Source organism: Diabrotica virgifera, chromosome 2 (genome assembly GCF_917563875.1).
Source record: "Diabrotica virgifera virgifera chromosome 2, PGI_DIABVI_V3a".
Classification (NCBI taxonomy): Eukaryota; Metazoa; Arthropoda; class Insecta; order Coleoptera; family Chrysomelidae; genus Diabrotica; species Diabrotica virgifera.
In genome coordinates, this window is record NC_065444.1 from 98,171,450 (window position 1) to 98,186,803 (window position 15,354).

At 33.2% G+C, this 15,354-nt stretch overlaps 1 protein-coding gene across 6 annotated transcripts in view; it reads right to left on the reverse strand.

Moving 5' to 3' along the window:
* The window catches only part of LOC114333341 (sestrin homolog), a 388,509-nt gene that overhangs the window by 165,372 nt on the left and 207,783 nt on the right, over positions 1-15,354 (reverse strand). The window contains exon 2 of one of the 6 annotated variants that reach the window (XM_028283203.2): positions 3,432-3,452. The exons of 4 other annotated variants lie outside the window; for them this stretch is intronic. Coding sequence is in view for 1 of the 2 variants with exons in the window: in XM_028283200.2 (XP_028139001.1) it covers positions 10,168-10,194 (27 nt within the window). In the remaining variant the exon portion in view is untranslated. Of the gene's footprint in view, positions 1-3,431; positions 3,453-10,167; positions 10,210-15,354 lie in introns of those variants that run through there. One more of the 6 variants, XM_028283200.2, reaches the window with a different exon arrangement.

Genomic DNA, 15,354 nt, shown 5'->3' on the forward strand with positions numbered 1-15,354 from the left:
GTAAACTAGAGAGACAATAATCAGAAGAATTAGGTGAATAAAAGAGGACCAGTACTTTCATTTGAACAATTTGCAATTCTTATGCTTATTAGCAAAGACTCCCTGTTGGGGAGAATACTATAATATATTATACAATGTTTAACAAAAGCGTTTTTGTGCAAGCATTAGTGACATTGTAAACAGCAAATGTAATACATTTTCTTCATTATTTGCTGCATACAAAAAAGGACTACACCTTTTTGCGTGAAATACCCTCACCCACGTACAGTAAGTACTACCGCAAAATATCAAAAATAGCATTACCTACTAAACTTAAAGAAAAATAAATTATTGAAATCCTTTATAAAAGGTACATATTTATTAAAATCCCTAAGGGCTGCATCAAAATCGCAGAACCCTTTTTTATCTAAAAATATCATCATCAGTGTTGTTAACCAGAAATAAGTACATATTATAACCATTTTAATGGACCACCACCTTAAAAATGGGTAATTTTTGATGTCTTGACGACAAGTTCTCATGGACTGGCTTGCGACATCTCTTTCTAACACATTGTATCGAGAAACTAAGATGACATTAAGTGTGAGTATAGGTACGGAAGGGAAGGACAACTGTCGCAGCTTTACTATGCGTAAGAGTGAAACAGCACTAATCCAAATAAAAAATATGGTGTCGTCACTTCGCTCTGAATGACACTCTCTCTATGCTAATATATAACTCTATGGTTATAACCTTATTCCTTAACAATGTCGCTGTAATAATTTTGTTGCTAGACAGGTAAATTGTCATTGTATACCGGGTGTACCAATTAAACTGTTTTTCTCAAAGTTCGCTTGGCCCTGTGGAATATTCTAGCATTTATAATATACTGAAATTAAAACCCAACTATAGCCTCATGTTTTCTTAACATTGTGTTTTTTCATTCATTCGCTTATGTTGGATAATAAAAAAGTTAGGTACTTTAACAACTAGCCTTGTTTTTCGTCAATACAGGGTGTTTTTAAATAAGTATGGCAATTTTTAAGAGGTAATTCTGCATGAAAAAATAACAGTTTGCTTTATAAACGTATGTCCGCAAATGCTTCGTTTACGAGATAGGGGGTGTTGAAATATTTCTTACAGACTGACGATTTCTTTATTGCTCTAAAACCGGCTAAGATATGCAAATGAAATTTGGTGGGGTTTAAGAGGGTACCTAGTTATTGCGCATTTTTGATATACAATTAGGAATTTAATATTCACCATTGGCGCGCATACGGGCCATATGACTCTTATATACGCCAATAATGAACATAAAATTCTTAATTGTATGTCAAAAAATGCACAATACCTATCTCTTAAAACCCGGTTATTATTTGCATATTTAATTATTGCATATCTCAACCGGTTTTAGAGCAATAAAGAGATCGTCAGTTTGTAAGAAAAATTTCAACGTCCCTCATCTCGGAAAAAAGCATTTGCGGACAAACGTTTATAAGGCAAACTGTCATTATTTTTTCATGTAGAATTGCCCCTTAAAGTTTGCCATACTTATTTTAAAACACCCTGTATTGACGAAAAACAAGGCTAGTTGTTCAAGTACCTAACTTTTTTATTATCTAACATAAGCGAATGAATCAAAAAACAAAATGTTAAGAAAACATGAGGCTATAGTTGGGTATTAATTTCAGTATTTTATAAATGCTAGATAGGGTGACGCAAACTTTGAGAAAAAATCACAGTTTGATTGGTACACTCAGTATACAATGACAATTTACTTGTCTAGCAACAATATTACTACAGCGATATTGTTAGAATTAAGGCACATTAAGCACGTTAAGTACATGTTAAAAAAATCACTTAAATCTGACAACAGGTTTAAGAAATTCGAGACATTAAAAATGGCCAATTTTTAAGGTGGTGCGTTAATTTCTTGGAGAAGTGTACTTATTTCAGGTTAACAGCACTGATGATGATCATTTTAGATCGAAAACGTTCTAGGATTTTGAGATAGCCCTTTAAAGGATTTTAATAAATATACAGGGTGTAACAAAAATACAGGTCATAAATTAAATCACATATTCTGGGACCAAAAATAGTTCGAATGAACCTAACTTACCTTAGTACAAATATGCACATAAAAAAAGTTACAGCCCTTTGAAGTCACAAAATGAAAATCAATTTTTTCGAATATATCGAAAACTATTTGAGATTTTTTATTAAAAATGGACATGTGGCATTCTTATGGCAGGAACATCTTAAATAAAAATTATAGTGAAATTTGTGCACCCCATAAAAAATTTTTGTGGGTTTTGTTCCCTTAAACCCACCAAACTTTTGTGTACGTCTCAATTAAATTATTATTGTGGTACCATTAGTTAAATTTAATATTCTTAAAACTTTGTTGCCTCCTAGTATTTTTTCGATAAGGCAGTTTTTATCGAGTTGAGGCTTATTTTTTAATATGTTTACATAAATTTTTTATGGAGGCTTTGTTCTTTTAAACCCTCCAAATGTTTGTGTACGTTCCAATTAAAATATTAATGCGGTACCATTAGTTAAACACAGTGTTTTTAAAACTTTTTTGCCCCTTTGTATTTTTTCGAGAAGGCACCTTTTATCGAGATGTGGCTTCTTTTTTAATATGGTTCAAAATATACCTAAAAATGTAAATCATAAATAAATTTTTATATTATTACCAAGTCTCTAATCGTACTTAACCATATACAAATATGTGGTGGATTTGACAAATATTCAAAATATCTCGATAAAAACTTACTTTTCGAAAAAGTACTAAGAGGCAAAAAAGTCTTAAAAACATTGTGTTTAACTAATGGTACTACAATAATAATTTAATTGGAACGTACACAAAAGTTTGGGGGGTTTAAAGGAACAAAACCACCTAAAATTTTTATGGGGTGCACAAATTTCACTATAATTTTTTTAAAGATTTTCCTGCCATAAGAATGTCACATGTCCATTTTCAATTGATATATTGGAAAAAATCGATTTTCATTTTGTAACTTCAAAGGGCTGTAACTTTTTTATGTGCACATTTGTACTAAGGTAAGTTAGGTTCAATCGAACTATTTTTGGTCCCAGAATATGTGATTAAATTTATGACCTGTATTTTTGTTACACCCTGTATACCTCTTATACAGGATTTTAATAACTTTTTTGTGATTAATGTTATACAGCCAGCTACAGGAAATTTTTTTCTTTTGGATTTTGTAAACTTAAAGGCTCATGCAAAACTAACTACAGAAAGAAGAAAGAGATAGAAACAAAATTTGCATAATTTCATTACAAATTGTAACATAATGACAGCACTATTAAAAAGCTTCTGAAACACAATGATTTAACTGTTTGTTACACGTCATACAATTTGTAGAGAAATGTCCCACCAACGTGGAGCTTCTACAAAGATGTATAAATACCGTGAACCTACTCACCTACGAGGAATCTCCAGGTCGCTAAAAAAACCAAAAGTTAATTTTGAGACATTTCCGATTAAGTAAAAATCAAATTTTTATTTTCACATCCCCGCTTGCTCAGACCGGATATTGTTCGTTTCGGAGAAGATTTAAAGAAAAATTAAATATAAAAGTTATTTCAAACTTCAGATTTTCTCTCTTATAAAGCAATTTAAGTTCTATTAAAGTCGTTTTGGCTAGGTCACGGTATATGGTGAGGCATAGGCGTTACACGAAGTGTTTTCGGAAGGCAGTCTTTAAATTATATAGAGACGGGCAAAATTATGGAATAAATTCATTCTTTCAAGAATCGGCGATTTTGGAGACAAGTAACGAAACAGATCAATTTTTATTTTTAAATTATGATTTTTTGGCATATATATCATACTAGTGACGCCATCCATTTGGGCATAATGATGTAGTTCATGATTTTTTTTTTAATGAGAAGACTATTGAATCCTATGTTCAGTACTCTAAATATCAATATAATTATTTATACCGGGTGACAAAAAAAATTGTATTAATTTAATTAATTGACACAAAAAAAGTATTTTTTGTAATGTCTTTAATTCAAAATACATTTCACTGCTAGCTGTCAGAAGACAAAAAATGTTTATTTGACAAATAATCGTTGGTTTTCGCTTAAATTCAATGTTCAAACTGTGATCCACATTTGTTTGAATTTGAAGATTAAATTTAAACGAAAAGCACTGTTTATTTGTCAAATAAACATTTTGGTCTCTCTTTTGACAGCAGTAAAATGTATTTTGAATTAAAGAAATCACAAAAAATACCTTTTTTGTGTCAATTAATTTATTTAAAATAATTTTTTTGGCACCGTGTATAAATAATTATACTAATATTTATATTACTGAATAGAGAATTAAATAACCATTCAAACGAGCTAGTTCACGACCCCCTATCCCAATTTAAAAAAATTACCGATTAAGTCATCTCGCCCCGATGGATGACGTCACTAGTATGATATAATACGCCAAAAAAACATAATTTAAAAATAAAAATAGACCTATTTCAGGATTTGTCTTCAAAATCGCCCATTCTTGAAAAAATGAATTTATTCCAAAAGTTTGCCCCTCATTATAATATATAAAAAAACAAAAATGAAATATTTATATTCAAATAGCACTAAGTTTGAAACATACCGGTGGAAAATTAAGGAAATAAACCATGTAGGTAAAAAGCATAAATGTCGCAACGAGGTTACCGCTGTTTTTTTATTTATTATCAAATGTTCTCCATCGAATATCATAAAATTTATGAAGCGTTATTTAATAACACAACACAGGCAACAAAAATATGTACAGAATAAAAAACAAAGAAGAAAGCATTACCACGGTTAAAACCGAAATCCTCGAGATTGTCTTTTATCGCGAAATGTATGAGAGCATCAACGAAAAGCAAGATCAGCCTCTGCCCGAAATCACAAACCAGGGATCAGAATTAATGCCAAAAGTAGCACCATACGAAGTCAAAATGACTTAAAAACAAATTTTTCACCAAATGAATCTACCAAGAAAAACCCCTTTCCAATGGAACAATGCAATCATTGTTTTATTACACAATTAGGGAGATCTAATAAATAGTCCGTCCGCTATAACTTTTCCCACGCGGTACAATCAAATTTTCAATCAAATTAAGTCAAAACATAAACTGAAACGAACGTCGATGTGTATATACATTTTGTATACTGTATACTATATACTACACACATCGGCGTACGTTTCACTTTCTGTTTTGACTTAATTTGATTGAAAATGAATCGTACCGCATGGGAAAAGTTATAGCACTCAAAAAAATTTAGTTCGTAATATTGATTAACAGTGATTATTGAATAGTATTTCGTTGTCACAACAATTTAATTTGTTGTTTCAACGAACTTTTAGACATTGACGAATGTACTTGGTTATTGCCACAATGATTGAATAATAATTGTGAGAATAACTAGAGTACATTAATCAATAACACTCAATTTATTCAGACAATAACTTAGTTTCGTATATTTAATAAATACTGTTAATTGTGGCAGCAACTCACGTTCTTGATTTCGTAGATGACAAGCAATTACCTTGGTTTATCGTGACAACGTACAGATTTCATTAAAACAATGTACAAATGTTGTTAATATAGAGTAATATATGATTATTGAATAGATGTACACTGATTGTTGTGCCAACGAATGCATTAATCAATCTACTACTGCCTTTAATTCCCACAAACAATGCGTTAATTGTGACAATAATCGTGGTTGTTGAGACAATAAATGTTTTGCTTGACCATTTGAAATGTAACGGCTTTTCCTTATCGTGATACCCCTAGCTTCTCTGTGTTACTATTGTTTAAAAAAGAGTTCTTTGTTAAACAATGCTGTTACCTCTACCGAAGTGCCGAAAAATAATTGCATTTTGTTTCCAAGTGTAGTCCGTAGTAGAAGGAAGATAAGGATAAGATATTACTTATTTTTTATATTTGAATAAAAGTAAGTTTTTTCTGATAAGGTAAATACGGGAGAACATTCTAATTAAAAATAAACTTGTCAGTGTCTTATGTTTGAAAGTGTTTACTTTTTATATTGTCTTGTGATGTTATTTATAAGATGAACTAAAAATTAATTTTCGAATCCTGAATGAAAAAAATAATTAGTATTTTTGAAAATTTAAACGCAGAATAAAATATTACAGTATTATCGAGGGTCTGACGTCCCTGAGAACTTCTATAATGATTATTTTAATAAGTCACAGGGGTGAAAAAGAGAAAATTTAGTATGATTTTTTTATTTCAAATATACTATTCAAAAGAAACTTTTTGTTTATTCTAGGGGACTTTCAGCCCTCAGTAATAATGTAGTCTTTTATTCTGCGGTTAAATTTTTCAAAAATACTTATTAGTTTTCTCAGGATTCCAAAAAAATGAATGCGTTTAAAAATAATTCGATCGAAATTTTGCCCCTGGTCTCTCAAAAATGATTAAAGTGTTATACATTTTTGAAATCACCATTTCAAACACTTTTAAATGAGCTGTCACATGATGTACTTTCCCATTAAAAAAATCAAAGTTACGCTTGTCACCTGAAGAGGGATCGTGTAAAGTTCGAAACATTGATGTTATAATATACTTTGATAATTTTTAAATCGACCTGTCTGAGCGTTTTGCTTATAAAGGTTAAGGACAAAAAAGGGGATTTAAAAAATTATTATTAATCAATTAATATGATAAATTGGACTAATGCATTCAGTAATTATTAATATAAAATACGTTCATAGTAGGAATGAACGAAACTGATTGTAACAATGAATAGAATTGCTTGTAAGAATAACCGTATTTATTGTGCCAATGAACGGAATTAATTGTAACAATAAACGGAAATAATTGTAGAAATAAACGAAATACGTTAGGAGAAATAACACTGTTATTGGCACAACGAATGGTCTTCGTCGGTCAATTAACGACGTTGTTGTTTCAATAAATAGTGTTCGTTGACTCAATGAACAGAGTTCGTAATATCAATAAAGTGAGATTATGGTATACACAATGAATGTTCGTCCATTCAATAAACGTAATACATTGGCTCAACTAACGAAAATAATGAATTGATGAACATCGCTTTGTTGTTCCAATAAAACCAAGAATTGGACAAATTTTAAGAATTGCGTTTGTTGTCTGAATTAACATTTTTATTGATATTACGTACCTTTTTCGTTGAGTGAGCGGACGGACTATATCTAAAAAAAATACCATCCTATCAGTTTGCTATCACACATATTTATATGCATAAACTTTTCAAAAAAATTATCAAAAAAACGGTTGCACCAACAAATCTTAAGCTCCAGCTTAGCCCAGCTCAGCTTATAGATAGGGCCGCTTTAAGTCTCACTTACGTTGCAATATAATTTTCGATTCTTATCTAAGCACGTCTTAACTGAGACGAAGTTTAAGATGCAATCCACGTGGCAATCCATTGTGGCAAGCTGAAAATTGATCTAAAACTCAATGGTGCAATGCGTATGTTTCGTAAGCTTAGCTTAAGACACGTCTTAAGCTTAAGATCTGTTGGTGCAACCAGGCATAAGACTTCTATCAAAATAGAGAACAAGCCGGATTCAGATCGGAATATAGCACTAACGACCACTTACTAGTACTAGTGATAAATAACCTAATAGAGAAGTCTGCAGAATACAACAAACCATTGGCACTGATATTCTTCGACTACGAGAAAGCATTCGATATCATACGCCAACAGAAAATGTTAAAAACATTGACAGAATGATATGTCATCGCTACACTAACAGAATCAAATATATCCACCGAAATGCGACGGCTACCGTAAGCTATCCCAACAAAAATATAGTCTGCGAGATATACAGCGAGGAGTACGGCAAAGAGACACCTTCTCTCCAAAGCTATTCACGATGCTATTCAGATACATACATTTTAATAAACATTTCGCTTTACTTGTACATGTTTTTGTGACAATTATTTCAGTATTCCTTTGTGCATTACTAATTGAATAATATGCCGACTAAAACTAAAATTATTGTTAGCACAATGACAACTTATTTCTAGATTAAAACTGGTCTATAGAGGTCGACACCCTCATTATACAGTGAAAATACGGTATTTAACTCTTCCCATTAATGTTCCTAATAGTTCATACAAAGTAACGTTCTATATGATGTTGCGTGTAAAGGGCCAAAATGTTATTCCAAACTTTTCCGTAGGGCGTGATGGGCTGCGAACATCCCTTCATAATAATTTTAAATCACTTTGGAAGTTTAGTGCCATAAAGGCACGTTAATGGCCTGATGGAGGAACAGTTGTAGCTTTAACAGTTTTTGCAGATGGGGTTTGTTTAGATCCGTGTTTGGTGGTGTTTATTTAGGAAAATTTAGAAATTCTGGGGCTTTGTGGGATCCTATTTGGTTGCTGTTATGGTTAAAAGGATTAAAAGTTCGAAGAGCAGGAGAATTTGGTATATCGGGAACTAAAAAACACAGTAGGATCAAAGGTGTAACAAAATCAACAAAAAGGGACTTTAGGTCGAATAAAAATATGTTTGAGCACGTTTTACATTTCAAACAGGTATTGTTTTCTGAAATTAAATACACCACACACACATACTGTTACACTTTTTTATTATTAATTTTACGAAAAAAGTTATTCTTCATAAAAAGTTGTGCATAGTCTAAAACCTAAAATGCAACCATAAGATATAAACTTCTATTAATCTATACGAGGTATGTCAAAAATATGAATTTCGACCAAGAAAAAAGTACCTGTATATTTTACAATATCAAAAATTGTTATTAAAAAAAGTTTTGTGAAATAAAAAACTATATTTTAATATGCAATTACATCTTTCTAATTGAAAAAAAATGCACATTTTTCTCAAATTACCGATACCGAACATCATTTTTATTTATTATAAATATGATAACTCTTTCGTTCCGATAAAAAATGATAGGCAATTGTTTACAAAACAAAATTCATTAAAAATCTAATGAATATTGAACAGTTAATAACCTTTCAATTATGTATGTAATGGTAGGTTAGATGTAAGACTAGATCTTGAAACCCGTTTTAATTGAAGAGTTATACATCGGGTTTCTTAAATTTCTTAGCCTACTCGATCTCCAGATTTGACGCCACTTGATTTTTTCTTGTGAGATTACCTACAAGAAAAGATATAATTTCAAAGTCCATTTACAGATGTTGTTAATTTGGAAAGAGTGACTAAAGAATGTGTCTTGATGGCTGCTAAACAGCATCTTTGTCTCAAACCTGTAGCTGTTTTAAACAGAGAGGGTGTTTGCCTTTGAAAGTCTATTTCTACTAGGTTTCGCAATGGCTTGGAGTGTTGTTTAGCATTACTGCTATTCTTCTATAATTTGCTCGATCAGTTTTTATGTTATTCTTATGTATTGGAGATATATGTAGGTAGTACTATTACGCTTTCAGGAACTTTTTCGCTGGTTAAACACCTTCCAAAATGTTAAATATTTTTGTTCTAAATTTGCTCACTGAAGCCACAACAAACACAACCCTATTATATGCAGGCGATATAGCAATCTACACTGCAGTCAAAGATACGGAAAGATGGTCGAGAGACTTGAAAATCAACTAGAGAGAATTGCAGGCTACACAAATGTAAAATAAAGATCAATACAGAGAAGGCCCATCTTTATACAATAGACCGTACCAACCAGAGCAGAACTAACTATGAAAGGAAATAGAATCCCAGTCAGAAGAGGTCATCAAGTACCATATCGACAGAAGATTAAACTTAACAAAAAACATTCAGGAAGTCAAGAAAAATGCATTAGTGGCGAAGAGATTGATTCAACCCTACATATATAGGACCAGTCCTCTATCGTAGGTGAAGAATATTTCATTATATCAGGGCCATGTTATAGCAGTGTATATGCAGTCCCAGTATGGAGTTGACAGTGGAGACCAACCCTAGGAAGCTTCCAGAAAAGGAAGGAGGGATGTCCAGGAAATTCTTCCACCATGTCACAAGAAGACTCCATAAGCTAGAGATATCCTGGCTAGAAACACACTGCAGAGGATAAATACACCGTAAAACCCATAAACTAATCGTCAGGGTCTAATATAATCAGGATAATCAGCGTCTAGCCAGGTGGTTACTGAAGACAGCCAAGCGGGGAAGTAGGTATACAGTGTCAAAAATAGTACTTACACAAACAGATGTCCAGGAGCCGAACATGGTGGTACCCGAAGAGGATGCAGTCCCACAAAGTAAGCGGTGCAGAAGCTGAAGATTGTCAGGCACACTATCACTATGTAGTCTGTAGTCAAACACTAATTACAATATTCTTGTATTCTGGAAATTAATACTGGCACTCGCTAGTTACTTTTACATCTGTATGAAAGTAAGGTTTGAATATTTTCGTTTTATGCTTTTACATTTTTTTTTATAATAAAATTTTTCTATTCCCACTTTCTATATATAAAACACTAATAGTTGTAGCTGACTATTTCAATGGTATTAAATACTTCCCTGTTGGTCATTCAACTGAAGCGTGATAGGTGTATCGTAAGCCAGATTTTTTCTAAATTATGTTTTTTGCGTTAACATTTTTTTGTAGTGACTGTTTCAATATTTAAGCCAGATTTTTTCTAAATTATGGGTTTTGTCTATTCCCGCTTTTTATAAAATACTCACAGTTGTAGGTGACTGTTTTAATGTTATTAAATACTTCCCTGTTGGTCATTCAATTGAAGTGTGATAGGAGTATCGTAACCCAGATTTTTTCTAAATTATGTTTTTGACTTTTACATTTTTTATTAGTGACTGTTTCAATATTTATTAAATGTTTCCCTGTTGTTCATTAAATTGAGGCGTGATAGCTGTATCTTAAGCCAGATTTTTCTAAATTATGTTTCTTTGATTTTAGTTTTTAGTATTTAGTATTTTTTTAGTAATATTTTTCTATTCTCACTTTTTATATAGACCAGGGCATCGAGGAAAAAATAAATGGATTTTTAAATATAGCACCTATTGACTATCAACGTTTTGCATTGTGTTCAGGATGACGTCATAAAATCTATAATAGAAACATGGGTGGAAATACAAAATTGCATTTACAGGGCACAAAATCCATCCAAAAGTGCATAAACATGTCAAAATCAGTACAGTAAGGGCTAAATTTTGTTACTCGATTGTTTTTGGGGTCCCGGAACATGAATACGTCATCAAAATCGACCCCCCTAAGCACCTGGTGTCCAGGGTCACAGCTAAGGCACGTCGTCTTCTAGAGTTTCGAGAATTTTCGGCATTAAATTGAAACAAACAGATTACTCGGGGGGTTTTGGGGTTGCAGAACACAAATATGACATCAGAACCGACTTCGAAGCACCTAACGCTCAGTGTGACTGCTAAGCACGTCATCTTATGGAATTTCGAGGATTTGCAACTCTAAAAATTGATACACAGAGAGGTTTACTGGGTTGCTGAGTACTATTATGACTCAGGTGAAGGCCTCTGGAGTACCTGGTGTCCAGGGCGGATACAAACAAAAAATGATATAATAACACAGGTCTGCGACCAACAATTTGTTTAAAATATAATAAGTGATTTTCATTATGTTTTCAACACTAATGCCGGGAAAAATAGTGAAAAAATTCCATCACGTACAGTTATTTCACAAAATTATAATAAAGAGTTATTAAGAGAAAGTGATTTTCATACTGTTTTCAACGCTGATTTCGGGAAAAATAGTGAAAACATTCTATCAAATACAGTTATTTCACAAAAATAAGAGTAATTATAAGAAAGCAGCAATATTTTGTACAATACTATGATCCTGGCACAACCGATCCCCATTCCATTCTTACATGTTGAGCTGAAGGATTTAGTAAGAGATCTAGGCCTTTCTAAAGAATCGGCAGAAGTTTTAGGATCTAGAATAAAAAATAAACATATGCTGGTTCCGGATACATCTTTCTCTTGGTATCGATGTAGGGAAAGGCAATTTGTATCTTTTTTCTCCAAAGAAGATGACCTGGTGTTAGCAAACTCTGCTGCTCAGACCACAAATGTACACTATGTGGTGATTTAAAAGTTATTTCAATGCTGCTTGGTCAACAAAGTGGCTATACAAAGTTCCCTTGCTTTCTCTAAGAATGGGACAGTAGAGACAGAAAGCAACACTACATAAAAAATATTGGGCCCTGAGAGAAAGCTACAAGTAGGAGTTAAAAATGTTGAGAGGAAAAGCTTTGTGGATCCCAAAAAGGTCATACTTCCACCACTTCACATTAAGTTAGGGCTGATTAAACAATTTTTCAAGGCACTGAATAAAGAAGGGGAGTGTTTCAGATATCTTTGTGGACAGTATCCTGGTTTATCCACGGCAAAACTAAAGGAAGAAATCTTTGTCGGACTGGACATTAGAAAACTATTGAGAGATCCCAACTTTGTGAACAAAATGAAAAGCGACTTGGACATCTTTTAAATTAGGTGTTACCGATTTCCTCGGTAACAAAAGAGATCCAAACTACAAGACAATCGTCGCAGACATGATCGACAACTTTAAGAACTTTGGCTGTAACATGAGCATTATAAGCTTTACTTTCTCCACTCACATCTTGAGTACTTCCCGGCAAACATTGATAATGTCAGTGAAAAGCAGGGCGAAAGATTTCACCGAGACATCAAAGAAATGGAAAGAAGATACCAAGGAAGATGAAACGTCAGCATGATAGCAGACTACTGCTGGGTGATGAAAAGAGATGATCCTCAACGAGTCCACAGCCGGAAAAGCAGTAAAAGAAGCTTCGACAGAAAGCGTTAGCGTTATTATAAGGACTTTTGAGCTTAAAAAATAAATGTAAGTGTACCGGCAATGTAGATTAGAACATGACTAATAAATAAAATAAATTTTATAACGTTGGAAAGAGGTGACAAATTGCTTACATTTTGTTATTATACCCAAATATACCCCCTAATTTGTGAGAAAACCTGACGTGATAGACAAAAATGGTTTACATTTTTGAAATCAGCGCTGAAAAGTACATCAAAGACAGTTATCAAATTTCAAACAACTTTAAAAAAATATTTTTTGCAGGCCTGTGTAATTAATAGCCTTTGTTCTTAGAAACCTGCATTTATTTTCTTTTCAATCAAGAATTTGAATATTTTAGAGGACATTTTACATTTACAAAAATTGACATATTTATGATTTATCACATTAATTTTCATCTTCGAGAAATTCCTCTTCGTATTCGATAGTGCCACTGTCATCAGCATTTAAAAAGGTTGAGTTGTAGCAATTACTGCATAAACAATTTTTACATGCAACTGTACATGATAATCCTTGTCGCCGACTCCCGCACATCTATTCTTACCACAAACCACAACCTGTAGTACAGTTACAAAATACCATTCTCATTATGTTAGTAGTGCATACGTCCTGAGCCATCCGTATCTCGGTTTGCTTAGAGAAGATCACCTGCATAGCAGTCACCCTGGACACTGGATGCTTCGAGGGTCGATTTTAATGTCATAGTCGTGTTCAGCAACGAAACTCCATAAGATAAAGTGCCTTTGCAGTAACCCTGAGCACCAGATGCTCAATCAGTTTACACCAATTTAGTACCAAAAACCATGGAAACTCCAGAAGATGCCGTGTCTTAGCAATTACCCCACAAACCTTCGAGTAATCTATTTGCATCAATTTAGTTCCAAAATCCCTCGCTTCTAATGTCATACCTGTGTTTAGCAACCCCAACAACACCCCGAGTAACCTGTTTGGACCAATTTAGTGCCAAAAACCATCGAAACTTCAGAAGATAACGTGTCTTAGCTGTGGCCCTGGGCACCAAGTGCTCCGGATGTCGGTTCTGATGGCGTATTCGTATTCAGCGACCCCAAAAACCTCCAAGTAATCTGTTAGCTTCAATTTAGCTCCAAAAACCCTCGAAACTCCAGAAGATAACGTGCCTTGCCGGAAATAACCTTGAGCACCAGGAGCTACGGGGGTCCGTTTTGATGGCATATTCATGTTAAGCGACCCCAAAACCCCCCGAGTAATCTGTCTTAATCAATTTAGTACAGAAAACCTTCGAAACTCGACATGCCGTGCCTTAGCAGTAACCCTGGGCATTAGTGATGTTGATTATAGTTACTTTCGAGTATTCGTTACAAATCGTTACTTTTATATAAAGTAATCATTTAAAGTATTCGTTACTTTGATTACTATGATTATTTTGTTACTTTTGTATTTGAGTACCGGTAATCATATCGAAAATCGTATTTCTCAGTACGTAGGTTTCTTGTTATATTCCGATATAACAAGTAATCATTTACAGTATTCGTTACTTTGATTACTATGATTACTTTTGTTACTTTTGTATTTGAGTACCGGTCATCACATCGAAAATCGTGTTTCTCAGTAGGTAGGTATTTTGTATAGGTATTCCGATATAATCAGTAATCATTTACAGTATTCGTTACTTTGATTACTATGATTACTTTTGTTACTTTTGTATTTGAGTACCGGTAATCATATCGAAAATCGTATTTCTCAGTAGGTAGGTATTTTGTATAGGTATTCCGACATAACATTATCACAGATATAACAACTGTAGAAACATTATCATCTCCACATTTTTCCTGTCAGTATAGAAACTAGAAAGTAATCAAATGTACTGGTTGTAGATACAATAGTCGTTACTCGCTCTGATACGATTGGTACGAAGTAACGAAGTAATCAAAGTAATCAAAGTAGATACAATAGTTGTTACTCGCTCTGATACGATTGGTACAAAGTAACGAAGTAATCAGGGTAATCAAAGTAGATACAACAGTCGTTACTCGCTCTAATACTATTGGTACGAAGTAATCAGAGTAATCAAAGTAATCAAAGTAGATACAATAGTCGTTACTCGCGCTGATACGATTGGTACGAAGTAATCAGAGTAATCAAAGTAGATACAATAGTCGTTACTCGCTCTGATACGATTGGTACGAAGTAATCAGAGTAGGTTATCAAAGTTACGATTTGCACCTCTGTATAGTAATCGTTACTTTCGGTATTCGTAAATAACGAGTACCTTGTAACGAATAGTTACTTTTTCAACCTGACTACTGGGCACCAGGTACCCCGGTGGTCGGTTCTGATGACGAATTCATGCTAAGCGACCCCAAACCTCCAAGTAACAAAATCTGACCTTTAATATACTGATTTTGACATGTTTATTCACTTTTGGTTTGAATTGGTTTGGTTTGGTTTATGCACTGTAAATACAATTATGCATTTCCACCCATTTTTCTATTGTAGACTTTTTTCCTGGCGTCCGTCATCCCGAACACAATCAAAAAGTTGCAAGTTGATAGGTGCTGATTTTTTGTTCTAAATGCCCT